This window comes from Cryptococcus neoformans (genome assembly GCF_000091045.1).
Source record: "Cryptococcus neoformans var. neoformans JEC21 chromosome 11 sequence".
Lineage (NCBI taxonomy): Eukaryota > Fungi > Basidiomycota > Tremellomycetes > Tremellales > Cryptococcaceae > Cryptococcus > Cryptococcus deneoformans.
Genome location: NC_006680.1, coordinates 677,501 through 697,500, shown reverse-complemented (window position 1 = coordinate 697,500; position 20,000 = coordinate 677,501). Strand labels below are relative to the sequence as shown.

The 20,000-nt window shown below is 48.9% G+C and overlaps 11 protein-coding genes across 11 annotated transcripts in view; 7 read left to right on the top strand and 4 right to left on the bottom strand.

Moving 5' to 3' along the window:
- The first annotated feature begins 1,462 nt into the window (after positions 1-1,462).
- Positions 1,463-2,992, top strand: CNK02405 (hypothetical protein). Its single transcript, XM_024658810.1, has 7 exons — positions 1,463-1,935; positions 1,988-2,149; positions 2,199-2,284; positions 2,339-2,445; positions 2,502-2,561; positions 2,620-2,707; positions 2,758-2,992. The coding sequence occupies exons 1-7, from the start codon at positions 1,467-1,469 to the stop codon at positions 2,938-2,940; spliced, it is 1,155 nt and encodes a 384-aa protein (XP_024514644.1). The 5' UTR covers positions 1,463-1,466; the 3' UTR covers positions 2,941-2,992.
- A 172-nt stretch (positions 2,993-3,164) lies between these two features.
- Positions 3,165-4,826, top strand: CNK02400 (conserved hypothetical protein). The gene is made up of 8 exons (XM_567713.2): positions 3,165-3,683; positions 3,742-3,894; positions 3,953-4,016; positions 4,070-4,091; positions 4,148-4,254; positions 4,303-4,358; positions 4,421-4,515; positions 4,563-4,826. The coding sequence occupies exons 1-8, from the start codon at positions 3,290-3,292 to the stop codon at positions 4,743-4,745; spliced, it is 1,074 nt and encodes a 357-aa protein (XP_567713.1). The 5' UTR covers positions 3,165-3,289; the 3' UTR covers positions 4,746-4,826.
- CNK02390 (hypothetical protein) lies at positions 4,803-5,677 on the bottom strand. The gene is made up of 4 exons (XM_567712.2): positions 5,436-5,677; positions 5,283-5,385; positions 5,112-5,218; positions 4,803-5,047 (listed from the first exon to the last, which is right to left on the bottom strand). Exons 1-4 carry the CDS (start codon positions 5,508-5,510, stop codon positions 4,871-4,873), a joined length of 462 nt encoding a protein of 153 aa, XP_567712.1. The 5' UTR covers positions 5,511-5,677; the 3' UTR covers positions 4,803-4,870.
- A 208-nt stretch (positions 5,678-5,885) lies between these two features.
- On the top strand, positions 5,886-7,851 carry CNK02385 (hypothetical protein). The gene is made up of 5 exons (XM_567711.2): positions 5,886-6,493; positions 6,552-6,800; positions 6,852-6,931; positions 6,986-7,254; positions 7,305-7,851. Exons 1-5 carry the CDS (start codon positions 5,953-5,955, stop codon positions 7,696-7,698), a joined length of 1,533 nt encoding a protein of 510 aa, XP_567711.2. The 5' UTR covers positions 5,886-5,952; the 3' UTR covers positions 7,699-7,851.
- A 105-nt stretch (positions 7,852-7,956) lies between these two features.
- CNK02380 (nucleus protein, putative) lies at positions 7,957-10,730 on the top strand. Its single transcript, XM_024658077.1, has 5 exons — positions 7,957-8,065; positions 8,133-9,141; positions 9,199-9,787; positions 9,837-10,216; positions 10,271-10,730. Exons 2-5 carry the CDS (start codon positions 8,134-8,136, stop codon positions 10,589-10,591), a joined length of 2,298 nt encoding a protein of 765 aa, XP_024513732.1. The 5' UTR covers positions 7,957-8,065; position 8,133; the 3' UTR covers positions 10,592-10,730.
- Positions 10,731-11,155: 425 nt separating this feature from the next.
- On the top strand, positions 11,156-12,820 carry CNK02370 (aldehyde reductase i, putative). The gene is made up of 8 exons (XM_567710.1): positions 11,156-11,262; positions 11,344-11,354; positions 11,412-11,451; positions 11,530-11,549; positions 11,656-11,851; positions 11,922-12,156; positions 12,218-12,475; positions 12,537-12,820. The coding sequence occupies exons 1-8, from the start codon at positions 11,197-11,199 to the stop codon at positions 12,710-12,712; spliced, it is 1,002 nt and encodes a 333-aa protein (XP_567710.1). The 5' UTR covers positions 11,156-11,196; the 3' UTR covers positions 12,713-12,820.
- CNK02360 (hypothetical protein) lies at positions 12,672-13,972 on the bottom strand. The gene is made up of 4 exons (XM_024658076.1): positions 13,605-13,972; positions 13,160-13,538; positions 12,809-13,082; positions 12,672-12,749 (listed from the first exon to the last, which is right to left on the bottom strand). The coding sequence occupies exons 1-3, from the start codon at positions 13,908-13,910 to the stop codon at positions 12,865-12,867; spliced, it is 903 nt and encodes a 300-aa protein (XP_024513731.1). The 5' UTR covers positions 13,911-13,972; the 3' UTR covers positions 12,672-12,749; positions 12,809-12,864.
- Positions 13,973-14,030: 58 nt separating this feature from the next.
- On the top strand, positions 14,031-16,911 carry CNK02350 (conserved hypothetical protein). The gene is made up of 10 exons (XM_567708.2): positions 14,031-14,279; positions 14,334-14,427; positions 14,491-14,764; positions 14,842-14,962; positions 15,026-15,471; positions 15,531-15,569; positions 15,640-15,792; positions 15,883-16,099; positions 16,161-16,535; positions 16,610-16,911. The coding sequence occupies exons 1-10, from the start codon at positions 14,090-14,092 to the stop codon at positions 16,780-16,782; spliced, it is 2,082 nt and encodes a 693-aa protein (XP_567708.1). The 5' UTR covers positions 14,031-14,089; the 3' UTR covers positions 16,783-16,911.
- Positions 16,899-18,385, bottom strand: CNK02340 (hypothetical protein). Its single transcript, XM_024658075.1, has 6 exons — positions 18,202-18,385; positions 18,055-18,144; positions 17,462-17,999; positions 17,326-17,393; positions 17,187-17,273; positions 16,899-17,106 (listed from the first exon to the last, which is right to left on the bottom strand). Exons 1-6 carry the CDS (start codon positions 18,317-18,319, stop codon positions 17,012-17,014), a joined length of 996 nt encoding a protein of 331 aa, XP_024513730.1. The 5' UTR covers positions 18,320-18,385; the 3' UTR covers positions 16,899-17,011.
- A 127-nt stretch (positions 18,386-18,512) lies between these two features.
- CNK02330 (hypothetical protein) lies at positions 18,513-19,830 on the top strand. The gene is made up of 4 exons (XM_567706.2): positions 18,513-18,853; positions 18,914-19,129; positions 19,191-19,570; positions 19,624-19,830. Exons 1-4 carry the CDS (start codon positions 18,552-18,554, stop codon positions 19,755-19,757), a joined length of 1,032 nt encoding a protein of 343 aa, XP_567706.1. The 5' UTR covers positions 18,513-18,551; the 3' UTR covers positions 19,758-19,830.
- A 24-nt stretch (positions 19,831-19,854) lies between these two features.
- The window catches only part of CNK02320 (RAD57 protein, putative), a 2,111-nt gene continuing 1,965 nt past the window's right edge, over positions 19,855-20,000 (bottom strand). The window contains exon 3 of the mRNA XM_567705.2: positions 19,855-20,000. This exon is cut by the window's right edge and continues 1,363 nt beyond it. Coding sequence (XP_567705.1) covers positions 19,941-20,000 — 60 coding nt within the window. The 3' untranslated portion in view covers positions 19,855-19,940.

The following is a 20,000-nucleotide window of genomic DNA, read 5'->3' as shown; positions in this document are numbered from 1 at the left end:
TCTCCGAACGAGACAAATGTCGGAGGAACCCTTTGTGGCTTTTAGACGGTTAACGGCAAAGCGGCACGCGGCACGGGATCGAGGTGACTCGCCGTTCCTCACTCCTATAGAGTTGCCCCATCTTCCCCTTTTCTTTCGACCTTTTTTGTTCCTCTTAAAAAGGCGTGCGGATCGGGGTTCTTGGTATTATACATCGATAGGGATCTTGAGCAAGTCATTAGAGTGTTGACTAAAATGACTCTCTGACCCGAAGGAAATGGATTATCTTTATGTAGTGGAGCTATATATTTGATACATGTAGACAAATTGGTGAGCACAGTGGCATGCATAATGCATGATTGATCTGCTGTTCGTCTTCTCGCTGGGCACCGCTGTTGTCATGCACGACGACGGCGAACACCAACAGTAAACAAAAATGTGTTACCTGAGTCCTACTGTGAGCCTAGCGACAATGTGTATATGTATAGGCAAATAATGCCTAAAAAAGGCTGACTCGAACTCAATTATTACTGCTTGGTGTCGTCGCTTTCTTCTCTCTTCTCTCTTCATTCTCTCCGTCCTGTCTCATCAGTTATGATAAATAATCCACACATCAACGGTCGTCGTGCTTCGTCATCCGCAATTACAACCTTAATTAGTACCAGCAGAGAAACCACGACTGCGCCAAACATATTCGCGAAACAAATAATCTAGGTTTTTTGTGTTGTGCGACGTGCGATCTGTGATCTGTGATGATTGCTGCGCTGTCTCCGATCCGGCATTTCCGCAATACGTCGGGGCCGAAGGGAAGGATGCGCGAGAAGAGCATTTATCACCAGGCCCCACCACCATTCGTTCCGTCTGCATCAACAATGAACGATGATTTGTTTTGAATGGCACGTACCATGTTTTGCCTGGATAAGATTGTTGTCGCACAAGCCGTATTTAATCTATTTTCAACAACAAAAACACTGTTATTACCTTTTTCCGACTTTGTATAAGGCGTTTCTCTCTTGCCATTTCCTCGCATCCTGCTACTTCGCTGGGTTTGTCCGTTAATAATAACTGATCTCTTGCTCTCAGATCCGAGACCTCCATTGGATGTGTAAAAATGCATAAAAGGATAAATCTGGCATACGCCGACGGATGATGAAATTCCAGCCTCCTCGCTTTTATAGTACAAGTACCCCTACATACGTTGATAGACATTATTACTGAGGAAGAGAGCAGTACTTTAACGGTGCTCGAGCCCACGTTCCAATTTCTGGTACCATGGTACACCTGAAAAATGTACCTACACCTCTATTCGTTTACCGATGACATCCTTTTTTGGTCGTCCTTCGACGACCTTTGTCGTCTGTAACAAGTCTGGTCTTCTTTCCTAAAATACTAAAGAGAGCGTCGCCACAACTGAGTTAGCATCTTACCCACCTCTTAGTAATAATCTCTCCGCATATCAAATTCCATCACAACACTGTCTCCTTACAATGTCTACTCACGCTAAATCTCTTCTTCCTATCCTTTTGCACGCTGACAATTTACCTGTCTACACTTCTCCGTTCCCAACGGTCCATCCGCTGACTAAGAAGCGGATTGTCCCATTCTATATCACATTCAAGGACTTTCAACATGGTCTGCCACCTGTGGGACTTGTCACTATGGATGTCGTGAAGATGTTGAGCAAAGAAAAGGGAATAAAATTGTTTCAGAACGCAAGGGAAGTTAAAAGCTGTTCCCAAGCCGATAGGGAGGGTAACGGCAAAGCATGCCCTGACGGCAACTGCAGAAAGAAAGAACATGAGGGAGGGAAAACGAAGAAAGCATTCAAACTCACCATAAAGTCTGTGTACTTTACAGATGAAGTGAACGCCAAAGGTAAGAAAGGAAGGACCGAGTGTGTGACGAGGATCCTCAACAGCTGGAGGGCGGAAGGAAAGTTTCCACAAGCCATGAAACGTAGGTTGCTTTCCCCATTGTCTATTTTTACCTTACTCACAGCCCTCACCAGTCTGGATGGATGAGATGTTTCCCATCTATGCTTCGCCGAAATCTTTCATATTCAACACCTGCAAACCGGCTGCCCATGAGCCTTTCAGTAACATTGCTTTCGAAATGGAGAGGGCAGGAGTACCCTTGTTTGGATGCCAAGCTTTTGGTATCCATCTCACTGGTACGCTGTCTCTTGAGCCCAAGTAATCGAACTGACCAAGTACGATAAGCTTACGAAGGCCAAGGAGAAAACATGAAGGTTTGGGTCCCCCGTAGAAGTGCTAATCGCTACAGGTCTCCTCTCAAATATGACAGTGTCAGTACCATTTTTTTCTGACAGCATGTCAATCTGACGCTCTTGGTTGAATAGAGCGTTGCCGGTGGTCTTCCGGTAGGCCATACCCCAATACAAGGTCTTGTCAAAGAATGCGAGGAAGAGGCGGGCTGGCCAGACAAGTTGATCAGGAAATATGCCAGGTAGGCGGCAGCGTACAGGATCAACACTGAAATGCTGATGGCTGTAAAACCATCAGGAGCGCAGGTATCGTGACATACTTTGAGATTAAAGACGAACACATTTTGCCGAATGCAGAGTGCGTCAATCATGAGCTTTTTCCCTGGTTAAATCAACTCACAACCTGATCTCCGAAGGTACACGTATGATCTTCCTCTCCCCGCTCGAGACTCTTCCGATTACGTGCTGCCCAAGCCCAATGACGATGAAGTGGACTCTTTCGAAGTATGTACCTTTCTTACCTGCCGAACGATTACTGCTTACTGCACATATAGCTGTTATCCGTACCACGAGTTACAGAAGCTATTCGAAATGGCGAGTTCAAGCCTTCGTCAGCCGTTGTGACAGTCGATTTTCTGATAAGACATGGATTTGTGTCGCCAGAAAACGAGCCAAACTACGAAGAGGTCGTGAGAAGATGCCACAGGAGGTGTGGTGTGTCTGGACCAGGGATCTGAGAAGTTCGAAATTTAAACTCTCTGCTTTCTTTTCCCTGCATCTGGTTTGTAGAATGGTATTTTGAATGGATGAGATATCTAGTCGTAATGGGCAAAAGCGACGACGAGGAGCAAAGGTGAAACGCCGCGAAAAGGCATCATCGATCGTTCGTCGTTTGAGGTCGTTCGGTTATCAGCCGCCGGGCAGCGGCACTCCGGTATGTTGTTGTGTCTATCCGTCAGTGGATCGGTTATCATCATTTATTGCTTCTGGCTATTTGCTTTTTGATTCTCCTGTTTTAAAGTCTATATATATCGGCATCACTTCGCATTATAAACACCTCCTGGCCATCAACAAATCAGATCGAAGATGGCGCCCAAATCTCTCTTGCCTGTTATACTCGCAGCCGATAACTTCCCTGATTATCCCCTTCCTCCTGCCCCTCCGCCATCCCCTTACGTGCCTTTCCATCTCACTCTCAGTGACTACCAGGCTCACCTTCAACCTCTTGGTCTCCTCCGGCCCGATGTAGTGCGTGCCATGCAATCTTACAACTCGTCTCTCATTGAAGCCGGTAAAGGCTCGATTTGGGGCTTTGTAGCGGAGGGGAAAGGGGATGAAGGAGGGAAGTGGCAGACGCACTTCCTGGCCGTTTACTTCAAGGAGAATGTGGCAAGTCAAGGGAAAGATGGGCTCAGCAGGGTGATGAAAGAATGCGTCGAAAGTTGGAAGAAGGATGGCTTGTTCCCTGGACCCTTGGCAGGTTGGTCGGGCTGATTGTGCTTTTGAGACTATAGAGCTGACAACGTTGCTCTTGGTAGGATGGAGAAACGAGCTGTATGCAATCTATGCTTCACCTCAATCAAGCGCCCTCAAGAACTCGGTGGACAAGCCGTTCGGAAATGTTGCTTTCCACTTGGAAAGAGCGGCGTGTGCGTTGTTCGGATTAGCGACATTCGGAGTTCATCTTACTGGTGCGTACTGTCTGCTTGTCTTTGATGCACCCGGCTGATGCATATAATGATTGCTTAGCATATGAAGGTACTGGCCAAGACATGAAGATTTGGGTACCAAGAAGGAGCAAAACCAAGCCAACGTATATCCCTCCTTTCTTTTCCTTGAAGGACACCGTTGACGAGATTTACATAGCTGGCCAGGCCGCCTTGACAACGTAATGCCATCCACAGTTAGGAGAGTACCTCAATTTTGCTGATCTCAGACACATAGTCTGTTGCTGGCGGTATTCCCGCCGGTATGACCCCAATCGACTCTATTATCAAGGAATGTGATGAAGAGGCTAGCCTTCCGGAGGATCTTGTCAAACGTTATATCAAGTAAGGCATTGTGTATCAACATATGGCAAAGACTTATGGCATCGGAAGGAACGTTGGTGTCGCTACTTATTTCTATATCACTGCAGATGGGTTCCTGCAACCAGGTGCGTTCTTCGGCTCGGTTTCAAACTCGTAGAACAGATTATCTAAATCCATTGTTGTGTAGAAATTGAATATCTTTACGATCTGCCTCTTCCTCCTCAAAACTCTGAAGAATATGTTCGTCCAGCGCCATATGACGACGAGGTTGAATCTTTCGCGGTAAGTGATCCGTATTGAACGGTTCGCATACTAAAGACGTCGCATAGCTCCTCACAATCCCCGAGCTGATTGATGCTCTCCATTCCGGCGATATGAAGCCTAACTGCGGGCTGGTGTATGTCGACTTTTTGATGCGACACAGCTTTGTCACTCCAGAGAATGAGCCACATTTCCTGGAAATCAGTACTAGACTGAGGAGGCGGCTTGGTGTTGCATTGCCAAGTGCTTGAGAAGGGGTCGCCGTTGTTGTGAGTAGATAATTAGAAGCAATAAATGTAAACTGGTCGAGCAGACATCTAATGTACATGCATGATTTTGCTATGCTACGCTAGGGATCCTAAATAATTGAGATCCTCTAAGCCTTTTGTCCACCAGCGGCAGCAGCCTGCGCCTGTTGCATCTTCATAGCGAGCACCTGCTGCACGCTTTGCACGTTATTTTGCTTTGTTTCGATGCTTTGTTGTAAAGTGTCGAGATTGGTCTGGACGAATTCGGACTTGGAAGTATAATGCTTTGTAGCTTCTGCTTTAGTCTATCGTTCGCAAACAAGCGATCAGTTGTCATTTATAAGTAACCAGCTAAGGACATAGTCTTACCTTTTTTATGTAGTAACCGGTACCAACGTCAATCACGACGTTCTCAACATCTGTCAATTTTCCTGGAACGTATAAACTGCTCGTGAGAGGAATTAAAACTTCTTTCCCTATTATTTCGTATCAGATCCTTGTCAGCCATTGACTATTCATAAGCGGCCATAAGCACTGTACCTTTAGAGGTCGGTGAAAGCTCATTGACATTGGCGATACATGATTTGAACTTTGTTTGTGCTTGCTTTAATTGGGAGTAGGAGGTGGTGAGATGATCAAGTTCCTATCAATTGTGTCAGTCCTGTTTCTTAGGTACCAAAATCATGTACGGACCTGATCGAGCTGTTTCTTTACTTCTTGAAGCTGGACAGCATTGAGGTCTGTCAACTGCACTTGTTGTTCAGCCATATTTGACGGTCTGACAATTATTGGTGGTTCGAATCTAGTGATGTATATTCGATTAAAATATGTATATTAAGAAGAGAGGTACGGGTCAGCAGGCGAAAACGAAAATGGAGAAGTGTACAAATGTCGAAGCCTGAAGAATCGCGAAAGCTCAACAAGACAACGACAAGCGGCCGCAGGAGTGAAGAAGAAGAAGCCACCACCACCTAAAGGCGGATGTGTCCGCTATACAGTCATTAATTACACTAGCTTAATTATTTAAATTATTGATGATTGAATTATGATGAATGATGATGATGATAAAAATAATAAGGCACCACGCAGAGAATGCCACATCACTCTCTTTCTGAATTTCTGTCAAAACATAACGACGCACCATGAAGTTCTGCGCAACGAACAACTAATCACAAAGACTATAGACAGCAACTTACATCAGTTAGACACAATGGGTAAACACGGTAAAACAAAGACTACCAGCAAGGGCGCCCAGAGACCTGCTCCTTATCAAAAGAAGGCCAAGGTTGATGTGACCTTTGACACTGGCGTGAAACCTTCCAAGGCTGAGAATAAGCCCAAAGCTACGAACGGAAAAGCGAAGAAGGACAAGGAGACCTCCAAACCTTCCAAGGCCAAGCAGCCTAAGGAAAAGAAGGAGGAGACCGCCAAGGTCTCGTCACCAAAGCCTACCAAGTCCGACAAGGGCAAGGGCAAGTCCATTCTCCCTCCAACTGTTGGACCTTCAACATTCATTGTTATTGCGGGTTCCTACGAGAAACTCTTATATGGATTGGAAGGTTCCTACCCAACTGGATCTACCGCTCCCGTCCTCGAGCCTATCTTCATCTTTCCAGCTCATTTGGCATGTGTCAAAGCCGTTGCGGCGAGTCCTGGCGGTAAATGGCTGGCTACTGGAAGTGAAGACGAGTTTGTGAAAGTTTGGGACTTGAGAAGAAGGAAGGAGGTTGGTAGTCTGAGTCAGCACACAGGTAAGTTCCTCATATCCAGATTCAATATACGATTAGAAGACAGCTGATATGTTTGTAGGATCAATAACATCGCTTCATTTCCCTACCCCTTCTCACCTTTTGACCACATCTGTTGATTCTACTCTATCGCTCTTCCGTACTTCTGATTGGTCGCTTCTCAAGTCACTCAAGGGTCACTCCGGAAGGGTCAATCATGTTGATGTGCATCCAACGGGAAGGGTTGCTCTAAGTGTTGGAAAGGACCAAACTTTGAAGATGTGGGATTTGATGAGAGGTCGAGGAGCGGCGAGTCTGCCTCTGGGAAGTGGTAAGTCCAGATGCCTTGAAGGAAATAGAGATATTAATGGAATGTGTTTAGAGGCGGAGCTCGTCAAGTTCTCTCAACAAGGCACCCATTTTGCTGTTCTCTTCCCCAGAAAGATCCAAATCTACTCGCTCGTAAGTCACTGACTATCCTTTGGCGCCCCTTGTCCTGTAACTTACACCACGTAGACCTTGAAACTCCTGTACACCCTCGAGACAAAGTCTCGTTTCAACCACCTTCTTTTCCATCTTCTCCCTGCCTCTACGGAGGATGGCGAAGAGACTGAGGTGCTTTGTATCGGTACTGAGAAAGGTGTCGTCGAGATCTATCGAATAACATTGGGTGAAGGGGAGGAGTCTGAAGACGAAGAGGACGATGACGAGGAGATTGAAAAGGAAACCAAGGGCAAGGGGGCCGAATTGGAGAGAATCGCCACGCTTGTTGGACACACGAACCGGTACGCTTACGTTTTGTATTGTTGCAAGGTTTTGCTAAAAAGTCCTCTAGAGTGAAGGCCATTTCATCACTTCCTTTCCTCGCACCTACCTCTACAGGGGATGTGCGCAAGACAATCCTCCTCACAACTGTCTCGTCTGACGGTCTCATCAACGTCTACGACCTCTGTGCGGCTACCACCGATATCGAAAAGGGAGAAGAGAACAAGGTTGAACCCGTTGCATCTTACGATACCAAGGGTACTCGATTGACCTGTGTTTACCTTGCTGATGGACAAGATGGAACCAAGGAGATCAAGGTCAAAGAGGAAGAGATCAGTGAGAGCGAGGACGAGGTTGAGGACATCTATGGAAGCGAACAAGCGAGTGACGATGATGAAGACGACGACGGGATGGAGGTCGAATTCGAGGATGAAGAAGAGGAAATTGAGGGTGAAGAAGAGTAGGCAATTTGCATGCGTACCAGACAGACCGCGCTACATAGCAGTGCATATACACAACTACATACATATAGAGAGAGAGTCGGGAAGGAAAAGCAGTAAGCAACGGGGTAGTCATCTGCCACATGTATGAATAAGTCGGCGTTTGCGGCGATATGGAGTAGCGTGGTCATGGTCCTTTGAGTGGCGTGTCCCCTTGTGCCTTTTTTCGGGTGGGTTATAAATACCAAACACGCTCAAACGCTCATCATTTTTCGCCCCCCTCCACTTTGTTTTTCAAAAATTCACAACCAGCGGACGTCGCCGCTTCTTCTTGCCGTCGCGTCCCGTCCACGTTCTCCACTGCGTCACTCCACTCGTTTAAGCTGTGAAGGTGAGCGAGTGAGGATGACCATGCATTGCTGATATATTGCTGACACTGTTGCCCGTGCTGCTGACAGTATGTCTGAGGTTACTGAGACGCCCGTTCCTCCTCTTTCCAACGTTACCGAGCCGCCCAGGAGTCCTAACCCGCTCAACCCCGCTACAGACGCGCAGGGCGAGAACATCCAACCGCTAGCCGAGCGTGAGCCGCAGAATGACGTGCCAGGAGTGACCGCCGCTCCCGATCAGCCACCTTTGCCAGTGGATGCACCTCTCCCTCCCTCTCCTGCCGCGAGCGACGAACCTCCCCCTTCCTTACCTTCCAGCGCTATTCCCACAGCTGTGCCTACCCCTACCGTGATTACAGTAGGCGAGGATAAGCCCGAGGTTCCCGCCGGAGCCCCGTTGTCTACCGTGACGCAAGGATCAGCGTCAATGGATCTTGATGAGGCCACACCTCAACCAGTCAAACGCGCCGGGGAGGAGCTCGATGGTGAAAGAGAGGAGAAGAGATTAAAGGAGGATGGGCCTGCCGTGGAGGCTGCTGCAGAGGCTGGAGAGGCTACTGGGGAGGCTATCGCTGTAGCAGTGCAGTCTGACGTTCCTCTTGTTGGACCGGATGGTCAACCATTGCCTCCTCCGGCCTGGCTTTCCTATGTTCCTCCTGCCCCCAAGTTCGCCGGTCCCAACACACCGCTTACGCTCACTCAACACAAGTACATGCTCAATGCTGTGCGCTCACTGAAGAAGCGCCTTCCTGATGCGTACAACTTTCTTGTTCCTGTCGACACTGTTCGATTTAACATTCCTCATTACCACACCGTTATCGATACACCTATGGATTTGGGTACGGTTGAGACCAAGTTGATTGTCAGTGATCCCAGGGGTCCTCCCAAAGACAAGAGTAAGATGAGCAAGTGGGATACTAGCAAAGGCAAGTACAACAATGTTGCCGAGGTGACTGAGGATGTGAGGAGGATCTGGGAGAATTCACGCAAGTTTAATGGGAAAGAGCATCCTGTCAGTCAGATGGCTACTCGATTGGAGGAGGCTTTTGAGAGGTCTTTAAGCAACCTGCCAGCTGAAGTAAGTTGCAAAAAGCCTTGTCTTCCAAGTGAAAATACATGTTAAATTTCAATCCAGCCTGTTATCGCATCTCCTGCCTCTGCTGGTCCCTCTCATGTCCGCCGCTCTTCCATTAGTCAACCTCCTGTCGTCCGACGAAGTTCCGATGACACTCGTCCTAAGCGCGAGATTCATCCTCCTCCCCCCAAAGATCTTGCTTACGAAGAGTCTCCTGGCTCTGCGCGGAAACCTAAACGTAGGAACGACCCCCAACTCCAGTGGGCTTCAAGGGCCATCAAGAGTTTGGAGATTTCCAACAAGTACTATGTTGCCGTTTCACCTTTTCTTTACCCCGTCGACAAAATCATTGAGGAAGTTCCGGATTATGCTACTGTCATTAAACGTCCCATTGACTTCAACATTATCAAGAACAAACTCGCCGAGAATACATACGAGGATGTGAATCAGGTGGATGACGACATTCGTTTGATGGTTGCCAATGCGCAAAAATTCAACCCGCCTGGCCACGAAGTGCATACATCTGCTACGCAATTACTGCAAATCTGGGAAGAAAAGTGGAGGACGGTGCCGGCGAAAGTGGAAACTAGAGATTCTAGCGAAGACCCAATGGCCGAAGCCTTTGACGATTACTCGAGCGATGAAGATAGTAAGCGCTTTCAGATTGATTGCTGATACGGTGGCTGACTACTGGGTAGACGCACAACTGAGATCACTGGAGAGCCAAGTCATTGCCTTGAACCAGCAAATCTCCGCTCTCCGTTCCAAGATGACCAAACGTCGTGCTGCTCGAGGCTCTAAATCCAAGTCAAAACCCAAGACCGCTCCTCGGAAATCTTCCGTCTCCAAACCTTCCCCCAACATCAACGGCAATAGTCAACCGAAGAAGTCCAAGAAGGCTCCCAAGGAGGCCAATCTTATGTACAGAGAAGATGACGATGAAAGCGAAGAAGAAGAGGACATCAGTCATCTTTCTCATGCGCAGAAGCAAGAGCTGGCGGAGAAGATTGGGCAGACTGATGGGGAGACTTTGAGCAAGGTGATTTCTATAATTCAGCAGTCCACCAACATTGGAGGGGTAAGTCAATCCATACAGTATCTTTATATTATCTCAATACTGACGTCCCCGCAGAGCAACCAAGAGATTGAGCTGGATATCGATTCTCTTCCACCGGCCACTGTTATCAGGTTGTATAACCTTGTTTGTCGAGGAGGGCGAGGATCAGGTAGCAAGCGCGGACGTGGAGGTGTCGTGAAGAAGGCCGGTGGTACTGGCCGAAAGGCCATGGGTGGTGTGTCTCGACGCAGTGTGAACGAACGGGAAGAAGCGGAGCGTATTAGGCGCATGGAGCAGCAATTGCAGGCGTTTGAATCTTCTCGCCCTGTACCGCAGGCGGTTGGCTACGAAGAAGAAGAGTCTAGCTCGGAAGAGGAGAGCAGCGAGGAAGAGTAAAAGAATACATGTTACAGCCGGTTGTTTTTTGTTGTTAGAAGTCACGAGATATATAGTATATTTGGGAATGCCGCGTGCGCGATAGGCGATAATAATCGCCAGTTGGGCGGTTGATGTATGCATGGTAATTATTTATCGCGGGGAGAGTCTTATGTGGACCAATCTCAGGGAAATCACACAAGCCGAGCGTGTCTGTACTCCTGCCAGCCGTACAAAACGCCTTTTTTTGCGGCATACAATAATTATCCGTCTAAATTCCATGCCACTTTTGGACTCCTCTTTCCGTTCGATTCAGGCTTTTTTCCGTCTCTCCTGCACTATCTACTTCAGCCGATTCTCACTGCCACCGCGGTTGCTGCAGACAATGCATGGTGTTCCACAGGGAGAGAGCGCATGGTGATATGGAAGGCAGTCGCGGCCGGGGGAAGTACGGACCGAGGATCCCTGAGAGGTGGAGATGCGGATGAGGTCACCGCGGCAGAGGGTCAGGAGCCGGTGCCGCTGGTATATAACCCCCCCTTTTTTTTATCTCCCTCGTTCCATCTTCTTCCACAAACAATCCACGTTCTCTGCCCACGCACTCGCACACCACAAACAGATACACAATGGCGCCTGCTTCCCACTTCACCTTGAACAACGGCAAGAAGATCCCTTCTATCGGCTTGGGTACCGTGAGTAGTCCTACTCCCGTCTCATCACTTCCCAACATCCCAAAGGGTTTTTGCTGACTTGACTCTCTTTTTCTCTTCTAGTGGCAATCCGAGTGAGCATCCATCAGGGTTCTATCCTCATTCTTAAGAGATACTGACACCTCGCTCAGGCCCGGACAGGTCGCCAAGGCCGTCGAGTCCGCTCTCAAGGTAAGCCTCGCCATATCTCCCATCTCTGTCCGTCCAGTCGTCGACGGCCACTGACATGATCCATTTTTCCTCGTCTAGTCTGGCTACCGACACATCGAGTACGTTTTCTCAAAAACTCTTTTTTTTTTTCACACTGCACCAAAACACTTTGTTACGTCATACCCGCATCATATCCGCGTACTGACCCATTTCGCCAATCTTTAGCTGTGCCTGGGCCTATGGTAACGAGAAGGAAGTCGGTGAGGGTCTCAAGGCTTCCGGCGTCCCTCGAGAGGAAATCCACATTACCTCCAAGCTCTTTGAGCTCCACCACCACCCCGAGCACGTTGAACTTGCTTGTAAGGACACTTTGAAGAACTTGGGTGTCGAGTACCTTGACTTGTACTTGTTGCACTGGAACGTACGTTGTTGTTTTCTTCTCTTGGTTTTTTGTTTTGTTTTGGGCGATGTGGTAACCATCCAAACGACAGATCAACTTCCAGGTCGACGCTCCCAAGGGAACCGTTCCCACGTTTGACCACGCTGTCAAGGCTGACAATGGCAAGATCAAGCTCGACGTTGCTCTTGCCGACAATGTCATGCCTACCTGGAGGGAGATGGAGAAGCTTGTCGAGAAAGGTCTCGTCAAGTCTATCGGTATCTCCAACTTTAACATTCACCGTACCGAAAAGCTTCTCAAGGAGGCCAAGATCAAGCCCGTCGCTGGTATGTTCCCTTGTTTTCTTTTTTTGATGCGGTCATGTAGGCCTCTGACATTTGGCAACAGACCAAGTCGAGCTTTCTATCCAGTGCCCTCAGCACGAGCTCGTTGCCTACCTCAAGTCCAAGGACATTCTCCCCCAGGGTTACTCCCCTCTTGGCGGTACCGGCAAGAGCAACCTCCGTGAGAACGACGTCGTGCAAAAGATTGCCGACAAGTACAAGGTCCAGACTGCCAACATCTTGTTGAGCTGGTTGGTCATGCGAGGTATCAACCCTGTACCCAAGTCCGTCACACCCGAGAGGATCGCCAACAACCTCAAACGTAGGTCATCAGTCGTCTCTCTCCAAAAAGATGTACGCTGATATAAAACTTTTTGTTACAGTTGTCGACCTTTCCCAGGAAGACTTCAAGGAGCTCGAGAAGCTTGCCGAGTCTCACCCCCCCAAGAGGGTCTGTGACCAGTCTGAGGACTTTGAGCCCAAGTATGACATCTTCCAGGAGAACGACCCCGAGTTTAGCGACAAGGCTCAGTTCGCCAAGCTCGGTCTCAAGCTCTAAGCTAGTGATAATCAAGTTGGTAAATGGTTTTGATTAGCTGTAGCAGTCATTAGACACAAAAAAGGTGCAAAAGAGAAGAAGCCTGTATGCAGTTACTTTGTTCATAAAGAATTTCATCTTTTATCTGTCACAGTATCGAGATCTTCCTTATTTTACCAGTATCGGCTCTTGATCAACCCTTGCCAGCTTCTAGCCACATAATCGACAAAACCCATAGCGTCTCCCACATTCTGTTCAGTGTCTTCTACCGATTTCGCCAGTTGCTCATAACGTCCCAGGTTCGTGCGAAGAGAGGCGAGAGCGGCAGGTAAATGGGGGTTTGGTGAACCCGGCGTGAAGCCGGCTGGATATGCTTGTAAAAGGTGCGATTCTGCGCGCGTTTTTCTTCTTGTCAATTTAAAGCCCCTTCCATATCACATATAACGACGATGACCAGCACGAACATACCAGCAGCAAGATAGACCAATCCCAAACCGACTCTGTGGCCGTACCACTCTGGACCGGGGCCGACGGGTTCGTTCCAGTACCCCCTCTTGACATCGCTCTGCTTGGCTTTTGTAGTCGCCAACTGGTCTTCGGTGAGGTACAACGCCTCGTCTGCGATACGCCAGGCATAGGCCAGCGGTCCGAGAGGGTTCGCCCGGATGATGGGGAGAGAGGAGGTGGGGAATTGGGGGAAGAGAGGTCTGGAGATGGGGCGCTGAGGAGAGTGGGGGGGAGTGTAGGCTGGTGGTAAAGAGGGGAGGGATGAGAGGATTGTTTGGAGTGTGGTAAGTGGGAGAGGGATTGAGTGGGTTGCTTGTGGTGTAGTCAGGTTGGCGTAGGCCTATAGGTATGTATGTGTTGAGCGCTCCAAGTGATTCGGCAGCAACCAGTGTAGGGAAAGACCAACCTCGACGAGGTGTTCACCAACACCCGCACTCCACTGCAATCTCCTCCCTAAAACCCGCTCCAAACCCTTTTTTCCCTTGCCTTCCCCCTCGCCCTTCATAACCACCCTCCCTTCCTCCTCCCATGACTCTACAAGGGCACGTACAGGCGTTACGCCGCCTGGACCGAAGATGGTGTCGATGACGGCCTCGGGATCGGAGACTGCGGGACGAAGCTGGGAGAGGGCAAGGATGAGGGCGGGGCGGGTGAAGGAGTGGGTCGGGAGGTGGGGGATGGCGCCGTGGAGGATTTGTGTGCGGAGAGACATGTTCTGAAATGGGTGGTGAGTGGAGACACAGATGCCAGGACGGGACGAGGAAAGAAGCGAAGGGACAGTTTTCGGAAGAGATCGTTGAGGTGGAGGCACAACAGTCGCAACGAAAAGTAATAAAAAAAACACTATCGACAGAGTCTCTATACAAAATATACATTCTGTAATCTACAAACATGGCACTCAGAGCATCACGGACACTCATATCCCTCAGAGTGTCTTCAAGAAGCACAGTCGCGAGAATAGCCCCGCGAGTTTGGGGTGCAGCTGCGTCTAGAGTGCACATTCGAGGTAACGCAACAGCGACACTGACACCGAGAGAAATCAAGCCTTTCGAAGAACAAGTTACTTTAAAGGCCCATTACGGTGTGTAATCTTTTGGGATGTAGTACAGCGATAGAGCTGATATATCTTGTGCAGGTCCTCGACCAAAGATAACGCACGATATCGCCGATCTTTCCCCTTCACTCGTCGACCAAAAAGTCGTCATCGCAGGCTGGCTCTTCTCGCAGCGGCAAGTCCCAAACCCCCTAATGAACCTCGTAGAGCTTTTTGCGCTAAATAATAAATCCTATAGACGAGCGTCTGATAATCTCCATTTCTTCACGCTTCGCTCACCATCCTCTTCTTCGGCCGTGCAACTCGTTTCACGGGACAAGAATGTCTCGAAAGACGTAATGGAATACCCACTCGAAAGCGTCGTGCTCGTTCAAGGTACTGTCAAAGCTAGGAGACAAAAGGCCAAAGCTATCAGCTCGGCCGTGGATGAGATTGAGCTGGAAGTGCAAGGTGTGACATTGTTGAACCCTGCGGACCAGACTTTGCCATTCTACCCCAACAGACCCGAAGTTGCAAGTTTCATTAAAAGACTTGTCGAAGAAGCGCCACTAACGATATGTGTTTTTCTCTTTTCCCTTTTTTTTTTTAGGCCAATGAGGACCTTCGAGCTCAGCATCGTTACCTTGACCTCCGACGACAAGACCTTGCGGATAATCTCAAGACCAGGAGCAAGGTTGCGCACATTATCCGAAACTATCTCCACGATCAAGGTAACTGAATTCAAATATTTTGGGGAACAAACTAAAGACTAGGCGCTGACTTTCAGCATACAGGATTCACCGAAATCGAAACGCCCATCTTACTCAACTCGTCTCCCGAAGGAGCTCGAGAATTCCTCGTGCCTACCCGTTCCCCCACCCCTGAAGGCGGCCAGCCCACATTCTACGCACTCCCCCAATCACCTCAACAACCCAAACAACTGCTCGTATCTTCTGGCGCTATTCCCAAATACTACCAAATCGCGAAATGTTTCCGTGATGAAGATGGGAGAAGGGATAGGCAGCCCGAGTTTACGCAAATTGATCTAGAGATGGGTTTCGTGAGTGGGGCGGCTGAGCAGCCAAAAGGAGAAGGGGAGATGAGGAGTACGTGGGCGATTGGAGGGCAAGAAGTGAGAGAGGTGGTGGAAGGGATGATTAAGAAGATTTGGAAAGAGGTGAAAGGCGTTGATTTAGAGGGATGGTTCAGGGTTATGCCGTACGAGGTGGCTATGGATGTGGTGAGTTTTTTTTTAAAAAGAAAAAAACTTTATGCGGCGGACGAATAACAGCGAAATAGTATGGGTCTGATAAACCTGATACCAGGTTTGACATGTATGTAAGTCGCCTCGCAATCCTGTTTTTTATCGATCCCGGATGAATTCGCATTGACCCATATCCTGGAACAGACTTTACCTATAGGCTATTACCCTACACTCTCCGACGATTCTCTCGACAAAGTCCTTCTTGATCAAAATCCATATACTGTTGAATGGATGGTCACCCCCGCCGCGCAAGCAGCTGGTCTCGATATCCCTTCCATCGCCGGTAACAACTCTTTCGTATGTCATTCCATTCATCCACCTCTTTTCAACTTGTTTTTTTTTTTTTTTCACTGACCTCCTCTTTCACTTTTATCACCTTTTTTTCAGATTGATTACGTCAAGATCACAAGCGCCAACACCCATTCATGGCTCGGTGAATCTGTCTTGACCGCTTCCCTCGGGTTGAGCTTGGACAAATCTCTGCCTGGGGGTGTGAATCCCGGGGACGTGATTTGGTTATCGAGGAGAAAGAAGATTGCAGAAGGCGGATGGACTCATTTGGGAAGGTTACGAGTACAGCTCATGGAAGCGCTTGTCGCGAAAGGTATTGCTTCTATTCCCCGCTCCAACTGTGTTACAACAAATACTCAATATGGGACTTTTAGGCTTGATGACCCTCCCTACTCAACCACATTTTCTCTGGATCACCCAATTCCCGCTATTTACCCTCGCCGACGAAGACAAGATTCACCTCTCCCGCGGCCGATATTCTTCCACCCACCACCCATTCACCGCACCCATGTACGAAGATCTCGCCGACCTGAAAGCCGGGAAAATCGATGGCGTCAGGGGACAACACTATGATTTGGTGCTGGATGGGCAGGAGATTGGGGGAGGGAGTGTGAGGATACATGATGCCAGGTTGCAGGAATGGGTGATGAAAGAGGTGTTGCAGTTGGATGAGCAAGAGATGGGCAGGTTTGATCATTTGTTGAGAGCGTTGAAATGTGGTGCGCCCCCGCACGGAGGTCTTGCCCTTGGTGAGTCGTTCAATCCCATCCCGTTTCATGTATATATATATATATATATATACTCATGGTTTAATTGGAAACAGGTTTTGATCGACTGGTGGCTATCCTGTGCGGAGCCAAATCTATCCGTGACGTGATTGCGTTCCCCAAGAGCACTACAGGCCAAGATCCAGTGTTTAAATCACCTTCTGTCTCTGGGAACGAGGTGTTGAAAGAGTATGGACTGCAGAGTTTGAAAAGGGAAGAGAAGGAGTAGGTTTTCAGGTTTTAGTGTTCGAATGGCGGGGGGGTTCGTGAGATAGATACGTAGAGACAAAAACTGCAGCGACTCTGAACATTTCATTCCGGGTCTTTTAGACATTCATAATGCAAGAGCATCACAATTCATAAGTCTTTGATCATAACATTACACATCTTATCATTTCCTTGTTATATATAATTTTTATTTTCGCTCCACGATTTTTTTTGACCGCTTTACTATTACTTTACTTGAGAGGCTCAATATTGACATTGGGTCCGAAGGGAACGATGCGGTTTGGATTGATTTGAGCGTGAGAATAGTAGTAGTGCTCCTTGATATCTGAAAACAGTAGTATATTTTCAGCTCCAATCGTCTTATAACCATATAAAGAAAGAGCCTCGCACGAGGAAAAGACGTACGGTCAAAATCGGTAGTATCCTTGAAAGCGGGATGGTTCCAGTAGAGACGCTGGAGCCACTTGTGCAAGTTGGGGTAATCGTGTCGGACTACCAAGAAAAGTAATAAGCTACCGGTATCACATGATAACATTCAACGTACTAAGACCAAAGTTGCATTTGAAGTGGACGTAATAGACGGGGTCATATCGGATGATGGTGGTGTACAGCCTGATAAAAAATAAACAAGTCAAAAAACGGTAAATAATTAGGAAAATACAGGACAAGAAAAGACATACCTGACATCAGCTTCGGTCAGTCTATCACCCATCAAAAACTCTCTGCCATCGCTCAGCCTATCCTCGACCTTTTGAAGCGCCTTGGCCAAGGACTTGACAGCAGCCTCGTAAGCCTCTTGCGTGCTCGCGAAACCCGACTTGTACACGCCATTGTTGATATCATTGTACACCCATTCGTTCAACTCGTCGATTTCCTTTTTCAAGTCTTCAGGGTACAAATCAAGCTTGGCCTTGTCGGCGGGCAATTCCCCATTGAAAGCAGTGTTGAAGAAACGGATAATCTCGCTCGATTCGTTGTTCACGATGGTGTTTTCCTTTTTATCCCAAACTACGGGTACAGTGAACCGGGCAGAGTAGTCGGGCTGGGCTTTGAAGTAGAGGTCGCGGAGATGGGAGAAGCCGAAGAGGGGGTCAGATGTGGCGTTGGGGAAGGTATCGTTATCGTGGGCGGATGCGGGAGCGGGTTTGGCAGAGGCCTTGTCTTTGGGGACAAAGTGCCATCCGCCCTCGAGCATGTGTGGGTGGACGGTCGAAACGTCTTGGGGATATTATTCAGCAGCTACTTGAGGTATATATATAGCGATCGAACCTACCGAGAAAGTCCTCGAGACCTTTGAGCTTTCGGACGATCAAAGTCCGGTGTGCCCAAGGACAGGCCAAGCTGACATAGAGGTGGTACCGTCCTGCGACCGGCTGCATCAGCACCCACGAGTTACGTCCCTTATCCCAACCACACGTACCCTTCTCTGGGGCGAACTTGCCTCCCGGCTCAATAAAGTCTCTGAACGAGCTGACCTGTCGCTTGAACGAGCCGTCCTTGCTGGCCCAGCTGGTGATGTCCTTTTTGTCTGTGCTCATTGTGCGGCAGTGTTGGATAGCAGGCGTGAACTTTGTGGAGATCGCAGGGACGAGCCGGCGTGCGAACATGGATGTTTATATGAGATTGATTTGTTACGGTGGGCAATCTTGATCAGCATGACGCCCTGTGCCTGAATCCCTGTTATCGGAGCCATGACGTCATGCTTCCCATCGCCCGCATTTATTTCGCTGCCATCGATGTCTGTATGTTCTCTATCCTCAGCACACCGAGATGACCACCCTCATAGAAATCCCAGACTGCTCAGTCTTCCACCTCCCCACCCCCGCCTCAGACCTCCTCCCGCTCTCCAGCGGCACCCTCACCCTCGTCCTCCTCCCCGCCAATCCCCCCACCCAGAAGACAGAGACACTCACACTCACCGTCGGAGCGTCCTCATTCCCTCTGTCCCCCAAACTCCCCGTGCAAAAACTGAGATCCAAGGACGAGCACCCCTGGTATTCATTCAGCCCAGCACCGCCTGCGCCTGACGGCAGCAAGCCTGTAGGCCAGGTGAGGATTACTACAGAGCACAGGTCAGTCGCTTGCCAGTCTTAGCCAGGGTAGGCGTCAGTTGACATTTTTCATCTCATTAGTACAAGCCCTGAACAGTGGGAAGCGACAGAAGCTTCACTCCGATCATTCGAGGCGCATCTTCGAACCCACAATGTCTGGGATGAGAGAACGCTCTTTGTAGATGATGAGTGGGAAACTGGAGGAGAGGCCAAGGCAGGTTGGGGCGAGTCTTTCGCTCAGACTATAATCGGCGCAGGACACTCTTTGGCCAGTAGGATCCATGGATACACTGATCGGTATGTCTGGGGCTCATTATGCAGACAATTCCCTTTGCCAGCTAAACAAAAGCAATGATAGACATATCGCGAGTACCGACCCCGAGCAACCCGCCCCGCCTTCGGAAACCACCGCCAACGCCGCCCGCTCCGCCAAAGAAACCACCGACACACTCTCCACCAAAGCCGAAGCTGCTTCCACCGTGATTGGCAACACCGTCCACGCTGGTGGTTCCGCTGCCGCTTCGTACCTCCCCGATAGTGTCAGACCTGGTGATCAACCCGTCGAGGAAGAGGAGAAATCGGATTTTAGGAAAATGGCAGAAGAAGGATGGGAGCAAGTTGGCTTCGCGGCGAAAGGTGTGGTGGAGGCGGCGAGCACGGTGGGTGGAGCTATCAGTGGGAACTCTCATAAAGCGGTAGAGCACAACTTTGGCAAAGAGGCAGAAGGTGTCGCTCAAGGTGTGTAGTTTTCTAAAAACAGAATAGAGAGGCTGATAGGCTGTGGGTCGTAGATATCGGTCAATCGGGCGCCAATGTTGGGTCATCCGCCGCCTCTGCCTTCAAGGGGACTAGTATCGCTGTTCAAGGTACCAATGTGGGTAGCGGAATCGCAACTGGTGGGAAACCCACGGAGCCCGAGGCATGAGTACGGATTTAAAGAAGCTAGGCAGTAACCTTTCTCAGAGCTGTATCTATCAGATGAAAAGAGTTGTGTACGTGAGAAGCGAATAAAGAGATGTTGCCTTGTCAAGTTATTACATTAGAGTAGCAATGACTAACCGGCCAAATTACTTTTCTTCTGACGTTTCATCGGCTTCATTACTGAACATTATGGTCCGGTCTCTTCTACCACATCCGCTTCATTAACAACACGCTCATCAGTCTCTTC

Excerpts from the sequence above, each read along its gene's own strand:
- CNK02330 (XM_567706.2), top strand. The coding sequence starts at position 18,552 with ATGACCACCCTCATAGAAATCCCAGACTGCTCAGTCTTCCACCTCCCC. Across the intron at positions 18,854-18,913 it reads AGGATTACTACAGAGCACAG|TACAAGCCCTGAACAGTGGG; the intron begins GTCAGTCGCTTG and ends TCATCTCATTAG. Across the intron at positions 19,571-19,623 it reads GGCAGAAGGTGTCGCTCAAG|ATATCGGTCAATCGGGCGCC; the intron begins GTGTGTAGTTTT and ends TGTGGGTCGTAG.
- CNK02400 (XM_567713.2), top strand. The coding sequence starts at position 3,290 with ATGGCGCCCAAATCTCTCTTGCCTGTTATACTCGCAGCCGATAACTTC. Across the intron at positions 3,684-3,741 it reads GTTCCCTGGACCCTTGGCAG|GATGGAGAAACGAGCTGTAT; the intron begins GTTGGTCGGGCT and ends TGCTCTTGGTAG. Across the intron at positions 4,017-4,069 it reads AGGAGCAAAACCAAGCCAAC|CTGGCCAGGCCGCCTTGACA; the intron begins GTATATCCCTCC and ends AGATTTACATAG.
- CNK02385 (XM_567711.2), top strand. The coding sequence starts at position 5,953 with ATGGGTAAACACGGTAAAACAAAGACTACCAGCAAGGGCGCCCAGAGA. Across the intron at positions 6,494-6,551 it reads TAGTCTGAGTCAGCACACAG|GATCAATAACATCGCTTCAT; the intron begins GTAAGTTCCTCA and ends ATATGTTTGTAG. Across the intron at positions 7,255-7,304 it reads CTTGTTGGACACACGAACCG|AGTGAAGGCCATTTCATCAC; the intron begins GTACGCTTACGT and ends AAAGTCCTCTAG.
- CNK02350 (XM_567708.2), top strand. The coding sequence starts at position 14,090 with ATGGCACTCAGAGCATCACGGACACTCATATCCCTCAGAGTGTCTTCA. Across the intron at positions 14,280-14,333 it reads TACTTTAAAGGCCCATTACG|GTCCTCGACCAAAGATAACG; the intron begins GTGTGTAATCTT and ends TATCTTGTGCAG. Across the intron at positions 16,100-16,160 it reads GGAAGCGCTTGTCGCGAAAG|GCTTGATGACCCTCCCTACT; the intron begins GTATTGCTTCTA and ends TGGGACTTTTAG.
- CNK02390 (XM_567712.2), bottom strand. The coding sequence starts at position 5,510 with ATGGCTGAACAACAAGTGCAGTTGACAGACCTCAATGCTGTCCAGCTT. Across the intron at positions 5,219-5,282 it reads GCTTTCACCGACCTCTAAAG|GGAAAGAAGTTTTAATTCCT; the intron begins GTACAGTGCTTA and ends ACGAAATAATAG. Across the intron at positions 5,048-5,111 it reads CCGGTTACTACATAAAAAAG|ACTAAAGCAGAAGCTACAAA; the intron begins GTAAGACTATGT and ends TGCGAACGATAG.
- CNK02360 (XM_024658076.1), bottom strand. The coding sequence starts at position 13,910 with ATGTCTCTCCGCACACAAATCCTCCACGGCGCCATCCCCCACCTCCCG. Across the intron at positions 13,539-13,604 it reads TTGGTGAACACCTCGTCGAG|GCCTACGCCAACCTGACTAC; the intron begins GTTGGTCTTTCC and ends ACATACCTATAG. Across the intron at positions 13,083-13,159 it reads ATTGGTCTATCTTGCTGCTG|AATCGCACCTTTTACAAGCA; the intron begins GTATGTTCGTGC and ends AAACGCGCGCAG.
- CNK02370 (XM_567710.1), top strand. The coding sequence starts at position 11,197 with ATGGCGCCTGCTTCCCACTTCACCTTGAACAACGGCAAGAAGATCCCT. Across the intron at positions 11,550-11,655 it reads TCTGGCTACCGACACATCGA|CTGTGCCTGGGCCTATGGTA; the intron begins GTACGTTTTCTC and ends GCCAATCTTTAG. Across the intron at positions 12,157-12,217 it reads CAAGATCAAGCCCGTCGCTG|ACCAAGTCGAGCTTTCTATC; the intron begins GTATGTTCCCTT and ends ATTTGGCAACAG.
- CNK02340 (XM_024658075.1), bottom strand. The coding sequence starts at position 18,319 with ATGAGCACAGACAAAAAGGACATCACCAGCTGGGCCAGCAAGGACGGC. Across the intron at positions 18,000-18,054 it reads AGGTCTCGAGGACTTTCTCG|ACGTTTCGACCGTCCACCCA; the intron begins GTAGGTTCGATC and ends AATATCCCCAAG. Across the intron at positions 17,394-17,461 it reads CTGACCGAAGCTGATGTCAG|GCTGTACACCACCATCATCC; the intron begins GTATGTCTTTTC and ends ATTTTTTATCAG.
- CNK02380 (XM_024658077.1), top strand. The coding sequence starts at position 8,134 with ATGTCTGAGGTTACTGAGACGCCCGTTCCTCCTCTTTCCAACGTTACC. Across the intron at positions 9,142-9,198 it reads TAAGCAACCTGCCAGCTGAA|CCTGTTATCGCATCTCCTGC; the intron begins GTAAGTTGCAAA and ends ATTTCAATCCAG. Across the intron at positions 10,217-10,270 it reads AGTCCACCAACATTGGAGGG|AGCAACCAAGAGATTGAGCT; the intron begins GTAAGTCAATCC and ends ACGTCCCCGCAG.
- CNK02405 (XM_024658810.1), top strand. The coding sequence starts at position 1,467 with ATGTCTACTCACGCTAAATCTCTTCTTCCTATCCTTTTGCACGCTGAC. Across the intron at positions 1,936-1,987 it reads GTTTCCACAAGCCATGAAAC|TCTGGATGGATGAGATGTTT; the intron begins GTAGGTTGCTTT and ends AGCCCTCACCAG. Across the intron at positions 2,708-2,757 it reads ATGAAGTGGACTCTTTCGAA|CTGTTATCCGTACCACGAGT; the intron begins GTATGTACCTTT and ends CTGCACATATAG.